At 42.3% G+C, this 10,064-nt stretch overlaps 1 protein-coding gene across 1 annotated transcript in view; it reads right to left on the bottom strand.

Annotated features, from left to right (window-relative positions):
• The window catches only part of ptprn2 (protein tyrosine phosphatase receptor type N2), a 471,897-nt gene that overhangs the window by 42,663 nt on the left and 419,170 nt on the right, over positions 1-10,064 (bottom strand). The window contains exon 12 of the mRNA XM_034168195.1: positions 124-339. Coding sequence (XP_034024086.1) covers positions 124-339 — 216 coding nt within the window. The remainder of the gene's footprint in view (positions 1-123; positions 340-10,064) is intronic.

Raw genomic sequence — 10,064 nt, 5'->3', positions numbered from 1 at the left:
CCCTCAGCAACCAATCAGATCAGCACTCGTGCACAAACAGAATAAGTGCTTCCAATCAGAGGGCACATGTGAAGTGTCCCTGCCCCTGATTGGCTCACAGTGAGGAGGTGGGGGCGGTCTAACCTGATAGGTTGCGGTGGCATCAGTGTTGGTGTCAGTCCCCAGGCTGGCCAGCTTCTCCTTCATCCGGAGGTGGGAGCGCTGGCGAACGCAGAAGAAAGCGGCGGATGCTGCCAGGACGACCAGGATGAAGAGCATGCAGAGGACGGAGAGGAGAAGGAACTGGCCAGACTCCACCCTGGTCTCCTTCACCACAGGGATCTGGGTCAGACTGCCTCTCTGAGGGACACAAACATAAACCCAGAGAGAAAACACTGTCAGAGCAGTGGAGGATGCGGCGGCTTCTTTTCTGATTGATGTTATTGATTCACAAGTTTGATATAAAGCCTTCAGTTCTCACGACACCTGAAGTGTAAAGGCTGGTTTTGACTCAGAAGCACCAACTATACAGCTCTTACACTTTCCACCCACCAGTGGACTTTGACAGTCCCGCTCGTTACCTTGTTCTAACGCTGCTCCTGTAACGTTCATTCAGACTCAGTCAACCCCGATTACCAGCCTGTGTCCACCGCCGTCTCCACATTGTGCCCCACTATAGACATTTACAGCCCCATTTACTGATGGCATGAGGTGGGCTGGCACTGTGCAGCTACAGGAGGTTAGGATACTAAAAAGCTTGTGCTTAATTAGCTCCTGTGGTCCTGAGTTTGGCTGGATTAGGCCTTGGTCCAAACCACACAGCTACCAAGGCTAGAGAACCACAGACGGCCCAGAATGCACCTTTATTCACCCCTGACCAGCAAAAAAACAAAAGGCTTTTCAAAGACTCCCACCATCACTGCATGCTAATTCCAACTAGTGTGTGTGTGTGTGTGTTTTTATTCATATATGTGTGTAAGCAAGACTTATCTTTTGATGGGATTATTATTAAGACACCGTAAGGTGTAGAGTTCTGAACCCAACCAAGCAGAATGTTATGGGGAGCAGAACTGGGAGCAATACTTACACAGTGACACGAACATATCTTCTCAAGTATAAGTCGCACCAAAGTATAAAATGCACCATTTTTTTCTGTATTATAAAGTCTTTAATTTGGGATTTTTGTGTTGTGTTGTTGTGAATGTTTTATTTTTGGGATTTATTCTTTTATTACTGGAGTTTATTTTGTTTGCTGTTTTGATTCATGGGGAAGCCCTATTTAAATAGGTATTATAATTATTGTTACGGATAATGAATGCATAATTTTTCAGTATATAAACTGCACCAGAGAATAAGTGGCAGGACTTCCCAATCTAATAAAAAATAAAATAAAAAATAGGTGACTTATACTCCAGAAGACACTTATTTTTAATATTCCATAAATTGTAGACTTTCGACATTAGCCTCTCAGGTTGCAATGCAGATGATGATACTTTCCATTCACGAATGAGCACAAATCATGCACATTATCCTCTGTGATTGACAACTCGCCTCAGCTGTGATTCTATCCATGCAAGCACCCCAATAGCTATGCACATCTGCAAAAGGGCAACATCAATATCAGTGCTCAAATGCATCATCCGGCTCCTAATTGTCTGCATTCAATATTGAAAGACTGATGGGTGAGGTGAATCGAATGTGCAACATAAAAAGATGGCAGAGCTCTGACATTTAGCCCAAGGGCTCTAATAGGCTGGCTGAAGGATGGCTACATCTTGTTATACCGCTTTGAAAACAACACACTCTGCCTCAGATCAGCTACAACATGCTTTGACCTTGTGGCACGTAATTGCTGATGTTTTAGTGGTTGTGCTGAACGACCAGGTCGGTTCGATTACTGTGTTTGTCCCGATGACCGTTTCTGTTGATTGTGATTGCCGTGGCTGGAGCTTGTACTTTCAATCAACAGTTAAGAGGACAGACAGCAGCTGAGAGGTTTGAAGAGTCTCACATATGAGAGCAGAGCGGAGACATAGCCTCCGTGCAGTGACTACATTTTCTGTGTTGTCCACTGATCGAATGAGGGCAATTTAATATGCGAAATTTTGCAGGAATGCTTGTCAAAAACATGGGGCTAATTTATCTTCATGCAAAGAATTACATAGTAAAAAACAAAACTAAACACATAACACCTGAAAAACTGTTATTACGTAAATAGTTCGATTTAGTGCATTTTGAACTGTAATTTAAGTTTGCCATGTGTCATTTTGTTGGTTTGACTCTGTTGCATGTGAAACCAAAGTGCCCCCTATGGACGTCAAACCTACAGCAACTCAGTTTATACAACTCTGACTGCTGCAAGCTACTTATCTGTCATTGCTACATTAATTAAAAATAAAAAAAAAAATAAAAAACAAATTCATGTTTATTAAAAATATACTTAAGTTAATTAAAAACACAGCCTTTTGAAATTTTTGGCTAATCTTGAAATTACACAGATCAGTACCTTGAATGAATAACGCCCCCCCCGCGCCCAGTGGAAGCAAAGAGGCTTCAAATATCTTAAAAAGCACAAAAGAATGTTTGAAGGCGGTAATCGTGTTATGTTGTTTGCTGAAAGAAACCAGAAGAGATACAGAGTGAGAAAACAGGAGAGGTGTGTGTGCTTGTGTGTGGTTGGGCCTTTAGGATTATCAGCATTACCTTTTTAAATAAATTTTATTTTTAAATGTATTTTAAATGTATTTCACAATTTAGATTTATCATAATTTGAATTCTTTATATATATATATATTGCCAAATAAAACATACTTTAGTAATGTTAAAACAATGTTAGCTGTGGTAAGTCAATTATTATTAAATAAAAAGATAATTTAAAAATAATAATAATTTGGAGAATTATGAGTTGAAATGCGGTCATGTTTTTAAACTTTAACAATACCTCTTTTTTTGTAAGGGATCTAATTATTTTTGTTCCCACAATTTTCAATAAAACTACCTTCTAGGCATTATGTGTCCCATGTATGACCCATACCTGTTGTTATTACTTACTGTCTCTATCACAGACTTTTCCTTTCTGTTTCTCTCTTCTATTCATATTAATCCCACCTGGTCATTTCACCAATCTGAGAAAGGGCAGGTGGATTTTGGTGCTGTCGATTATTCAAATGATAGCGGAAATGTGTTGTTGGGGCTCATTCAGTCACATTGCAATGCCTTCAAAAATTACCAAAGCAAATCTCACCAAACACACAAATGCCAAACCTCATTAAAAAGGAAAGAGAAGAAAAGAATCCACTGCAGATTAAGAGTTATGAAGTTAGATGTACATAAAGGGTTGTCCATACAATAAAACAGATTCTAAAAATAAATAAAATAAAAATGACATGTGAAAGAAAACCTTGCTGTTGCTACAATATAATTCATCGTTCGTTTTCCTGTATATTATTTACAATTTGAACACACAATAGGCCTGGAACATGACTGATGTATTTTTTATAAACAAATGAACATTTTAATGCTATTTCATAAAAAATATTTGATTTGATTTCCAAACATTAATTTGCAACTTAAAAAAAATCAATTTTGTCTGTCTACCTTTTTGGAAAACAAATCTCGAGAAGAGATTAAAATAACAGATGCTGAATAATATTTAAGATATATTAGGAGAATTAAGCATATTTTTCCAGTTTTAAAAAATGCATTTTAAAGTGAGGATGTTATAGACAGAGATCGATATTTGAACCACAGGATTTAAGGAGTTGGAGCACCGTGCACAAACCTCTGTGCGCACAAACTTTGCCACTTGCAGATGTGCAGGCAACAATCCACCAACCGGGATTAAGCTCAGAATTACGGATCTTCCGATAAATTAGTCTCTAGATGAGTTATTTTTAGATTTGTCTGTGCTCGGCACGTTTCATCCTATAAAACTTTGAGAGATTGGAGCTCCATCAGCCTGACGCAGCAGATATCAAATTACCAACAACGAAATCATAGCTCCCAAACACACACACACACACACACACACACACACACACACACACACACACACACACACACACACACACACACACACACACACACACACACACACACACACACACACACACACCGCAAAACAAACTAAATCAGCTTTCCACGCGATATGCTCACAAGTTTTCCGTGCGTATTTTACGCATTGGAACCAGCGGCACCAAACAGGACGGAGGTAATTACCCAGATCCGCGTGGAAGAGCCGGACGCACGATGTTCGGCCGTCTTGTACTCCACAGAGCATGGTTACCCACTGACGCCAGCAGCAGCTCCGAGAAGCGTTTGTGCGTCCTGGCCGCCCACACGGTCCGCTTCTGCAAAAGTTCCCCCGCGAGGGTCCCGTGCGTCCCCCAGCGCCAACAAAAGATCGCGGCTTCAACATGAAGATGAAGAAAAGGGGGAGGAAAAAAAGCAAGAGAGAGAAAAAGAAAAGGGAGAAGAATGCGGGATATGCCCGCCTGATTTTCCGAGCCTCGGAAGAATGTGCAGAAGCCCCACTAGTGAGTCTTTTCAGCGCCTCTGTGCCAATGAAAAGAGATGGGGAGGCGGTGGGTTCTTTTTTTTGGCGATCATTTAGTTAAGGCTGAGCCCCTCCTTATATTCAGCAGCTCAGGAGTCCCCGTCCACTGCACATGTCATATCCACCGGTTGCTATAGCAATGCCTCCACATGTTGTCGACAGTGAATGTTCAAGGAGCGATGCCTGGCTAATAGGCTTGCGGGCTGAGGGCCGATATGAATGGGCACAGGGCTAGTCACTCATTTGTTGAGCTACTAGGGGTCTCTGTGTTTGCTGTGTGAATTGCTGTTTTCTCAGGCTCTGCTTTTCCTCTGCTCCCTCTCCCAGGGACTCAGTTATGTGAACAGAATCGTGGAGATGAGGCAGTCCATTCTTCAAAGCATTCAAACTAAAGTGAGCACTATAATAAGAGGCTGCTGCACACTACAGTAGCTGTAAACTATATGAATGCACCAGAGATTGATAGTGTAACACTGCTCGGGCCAAAAGAAAACACTCTTTTATCGCCTCCCCGCTAAGATCTGCTAGAATAAAGAACAAAGAAGGAAATCGCACAAGTTTTAAAGATAAAAATCCACTAAAATAGTACCCTAATTAGCAATCAGGATGGAGGAAAAAAAAGATCCAATAGAGAGCAACAGCTGCACTTAGCAAGGAGAGAGAGCGAGAGAGAAAGGGGGATTATGGAGAGCACAGGGAGAGAAAGGAGAAAGAAAAAGAAAAGGGGCGGTGAAGAGAGGAGAACGGGGGTCCTGTCAAATGCAGATGACGAGTCTTGTGGGTGGGGGTGGTGGGGGTGCCGTGTGATGGGGAGCTCTCTAGTTTATTTTTCCATTCAAGCAGGACCCCCTCCTCTTTCCTATTGTCCTTTTGTGTGACAGCTGGAGTTGGCAGCGTGAAGGAGGAGAACAAAAACTTGCTTGCCGTCCAGCCCTGGGCATGTGGTAATATCAGACATCGCAAACGCGCGGCGCCAAAGAAGCGGCAAAATGTGCGGGACTTCAAACTGACTCAACAATTTTATAAAGCATCCTCAAGAAGACTTTATCGCTTGACCTATAGGTCACTTTATTCTTTGTCGAGAAGGTAAAGCATGGCAGATGGACCGAGGTGTTTGACGATGCCAATGTCTTTGCAGAGGAATGAAGGTCCAACTTTTTAGGGTCCTGGTGCATCCTGTCTTACTGTATGCTTGTACGTCAGCACTGATATTTAAACTATGTGTAGTGTGTTACTGGTATGATCCACCATGGACCCCAGCAGCTGGAGAAGGCCAAGGACATTCCCACATTTCAACTGGCTAGTAGGTAGATGATTACTTTTAGGATAAGTGGTGGTGTGATTGTCTACCTCACTGGTGCCCAAGGCAGTTCCGTAGTGTGGTGGATGCAGCATTGTGCTGCACCAGAGCTTGTTCTCATGCTCTCATGTGTCCATGCAGCCAAATCATGTTTGGTTACACTCGGCAGTCATGTGATGTTGAAGATGTCATGGTCTGGTGAAGTGTCCTTCATGAGTCTTTCAGGGAGATGCTCTCTTCCTGATGGGAGCAGGGCCCATGGCAAACAGCGTTTCCTTTCCATTTAAAGCACTAGGCACAAAACTGAAAATGGGTTTTATTACAGGATGCCTCATCTCAGTGTCTAAAGTATGTTTGTGCCAGTAAACTTTCATGTCTGTATTAAAGGAAACCTGGTGACCTCCATTAGCTTGCTAAAAAGGCATGATACCTAATTAATAATTTTTTTAAAGCTGTTCTTAGAAGTGACACTTTTCAGACCATGCTTTCTGCATAATGTCTTGCTTATGAGGAATTATTCAGAATTCCAAATTCTGTTCTCATTTTATTTGTCAGAGGTCAATAAAGTTGCTCTCATCACTCATTGTTTAGTGGCAAATTTTTACTCCTGTAGAATTTTCATTGTGTTCAACTACTAGAAAAACAGACTGTGGTGCTTGTCACTGAAGGACAGATGTCTGGTAAAGGGCAGTCTGGTCACGACTGTCTGTCGATTTTTATTTATTTATTTTTATTCACAAAAAATTAGTAGCAGCCAGTAAAGTTAAAGGGGGAAGTTTGACATTTGGGCTCGGTCTCACTGAACAGGAGAGGCACAGGAGGACAGCTAGACTAAGGTAAGCAGCTAACTGTATCATTGGTTGTTTTAAACAGTTTTTTTTACATTTAGTGAGGTATACGTGTGCATGTTTAGCTACACATGGAAACACCCAATGCAACCGTAAACTTTAAATGATGTTTTCCCTTGTTCAATGGTAGCAAGAAGGGGTTTACTCTGAGTTGTTATTGTCCTATCTAATCACATTAGTTAGCTGCTTAGCATCTACTTTCTGCAGTAGTGTTGAAATTCTAAATAAATAATGCATAGATTAAATTCCTTTTTTGTCAAGTGAAAAGATGACCCCTCCCCCACAAACATCTCAACATAGAGCCTAAAGCCCCTTTCACACCGGGGCTGCTCCCAGTTGCGTCGCTTGTCGTCATGACGACGCCACGGGAAGCAACTCAGTGCCGATACGATGCAGCTCGGTGCCACAACAGCGCGAGGGGTGCAAAAGACAAAGCAAATCGGAAGCCAAAAATTAAACATGTTTAATTTTTTTTTGCGTCCTCTGCTTGATGCAGAATTAAGTTGTTTCGGCGCAAGTCAGAGCAACAGGACGGTACTCAACGAGACTGGAAGCCACACCCTCACAAGACAACATTACCCAACACCAATTTATGATTCCTGTTGTGTTCCATTGTTCTTGCAGTATAAATCACGCAGGATTGTTTTATACCGTGTACACAATGCAGTAAAAACTACACATGCAAAAAACAGCACAGAAAAATAATGCGGATTGCAGCTGCAGCAGCTCCTCGCTTTTCTCTCAAAAATATGTTTGTATAAAGTCCATAAAAGTCCTGCTCACAGACCGATTGCTAGAGACAGGACATGTCAACATCAAGTATAACTCCAGACATCTCCACATTTACTCACAGATGGTTCGTTCACGCGCGCACATGTGAACAATAAAGAAAGAAAAAAAACTGTCTGGCTGCAGGCAGTTAGTTCCTTGTTCTCCCCTCAAACTCTCTCATCACTGTGTTAAAAAAAGGACAAAAAAGGACATAAGTCCTGCTCACAGACTGATTGCTAGAGACAGGACATGTCAACATCAAGTAGAACTCCAGACATCTCCACATTTGCTCACGGACGGTTCATTCGCATGCGCATCTCATGGTTAAAGGAGGAAAGATAAACTATAACAGAACTCAAAGCACAGACCTGCAGTTCAGCACAAGAACAAATATGAAGTAGAAGAGAAATCAGAGTGTACAGTCTGTCTGCAGCCAAACTGTACACGCTTGACTTCTCTGTGCAGAGAACCTGCAGGCTCCGTCCTCACCTCCTCTCTGCCTCCTGCTGCGTGCACCTGACGCAGAAATTCCTGCGTCGTCATGACACAACAGGGAAGGGGTGTGAAAGGGGCTTAAGTTAGTCCATGTCAAACTTCTTCAACCCTGAAATATCACAGCAGTCACCCCCACACACTTTTTTTTCTGGACGGAGGAGAATCCTGTTCACCTCTTTTCATATGAGATACCAGTAGCTGTCCGATAGAAAAAAAAGAGGGATTCTTGACATGCTGCAAGACAACAAGGAAGAAAATGCTTGCCAAGAGCCAGACACCATCTTTACCTGTGCTTTGAAGAAAAACCTGACTGTAGCACCTGTTGTTAACCCTCACTTGATCTCTGGACACATTCTCACACTTTTCAAAGACTCCTACTGCACTGTACGATTTCACAACTCCTGTCCCGTCCTCTAGCAAGGCCCCTGTTAATGGCTGTCACACCAGGGAGTTCAGACACGCATCAATTCGCTCTGAAAATCCTGCAGCAGTTAGATTCAGTACCAGACTGAAGTGGTCACTGGTGATAGTATCTGTAGTCACTGTCATGGCGGCTGCGTGCTCCTCCAACACGGTTTCAGGGTAACGTGTCCAAGCAGTCGCGGTGAGCCTTGACGGATTATCTTGTCTTCCACTCTGCTGATCTGATATTTGCCTCTGTGACACATTTCACACTTCTAATAAAAAGCAGCATGCATGTTCAAACAACAGGAGAAAGCTTCACAGTGTTGCAGAGAGAAGCAGTGAGGAATGTTAAACAAATGTCAGGATTAAGCGTTACCTGAGATGGCAATGCAGTGACATTCACAGGCGCTTGTGTGTGTGTTTGTGTATGTGTGTGTGTAATATCTGTCAGAACTGGGGATGAAGAGACAATAAGTACTTTCCCTGCTTGCGCCTACACGATCTGCAATTCTGTGTCTATTTATGTATATTTGCATACTTGTTCCAGTGAATGATCTGAATATGCAAGCACAGGTGCCAGGCTGTGCTCATAAAATGTGGATTGGGACGCCCAGGGGGTGTGTACATCTGCCAAAGTAATGCTCTGCTGTCATTTGGGTCACCTCATATGGATTCGTCCCCACTGGCTACTTTCTGCTCATCACTCAGGCTGTTCTTAGTTCATGGTAATGTTTCCTGTTTGTCAGGTAAAATGAATGACAAGTTTCCTGCTTCAGCAAAAAGTCACCACGGTGACAATGTGCTGCCCACATTGAGGAAACTGAAACGGAAATTCTGGAACTTTTTTGTCATTTCAGGAACAACTAGAGTGGAATGTACATCCCAGCAAGCTGTGTTAGTTGTCAGCTGTGTAAACTTTTGCAACACTTGTGGGATACATTGGGAATTTGCACATCTGGAGATGTGCTGTACATGGAGAATGGAGTATGGGTGGGTGTTGACTAAGGACCTTGTCTTTGGGAGGCAAGTGTACCAACTGTTGGCACCAGTATTCAGATTTTCAAACACAGGAATTCAAATTGTTTTTGGTTCAGAGGCAGTATTGCTTCACGTACATGTTGTGCAGATGCACTATTTTGGTCCAAGTGACAGTAATTTGGCAAACCCAGGTCTAAGGTTTTGCCATTGGCAACTCTCACCAAATGTCACCCCCAAATAAACAAAAATTAAATTAAATTAATCCCATGTCAGTGTCAGTTTGAGAACCTTGAGGAAAATGTCCAATTGCGTAGCCTTTTGTCATTGAGGATTGTCACCAAATGCACTGCACTTTCAGTTAAATTCAGGAATCCAGAGTTAGCCAAATTAAATTACTGTATACCAAATGGGCAAGTGTGTTTATTAAAATGTCCAATTGGGGAACTTTTTTTGAAGCCAGAGCACCCGGACGGAATCTACACAAACACTGGGAGAACACGCAAACTCCACACAGAAAGTCTCAGGTTGGAAGAAAGGGGACATTTGGCAACCCTGAAACCCCCATATGAAGGTATGCTAAGTCGACAAGATCATTTAGAAAAACACATATTTATGTCTTAAAATAGCGTAAACTGATAAGTTATATGAAAATTAACCTCCTGTATCGTTGTCATGAACTAGCCAATAAGACCAAAACAGTTTTCTTTCTTGTAAATCAGGCTATAAACATGTT

This window comes from Thalassophryne amazonica, chromosome 1, assembly GCF_902500255.1.
Source record: "Thalassophryne amazonica chromosome 1, fThaAma1.1, whole genome shotgun sequence".
NCBI classification, from domain to species: Eukaryota; Metazoa; Chordata; class Actinopteri; order Batrachoidiformes; family Batrachoididae; genus Thalassophryne; species Thalassophryne amazonica.
Note: the sequence above shows the minus strand (reverse complement) of the source record. Positions and strands in the feature narration are given on the sequence as shown.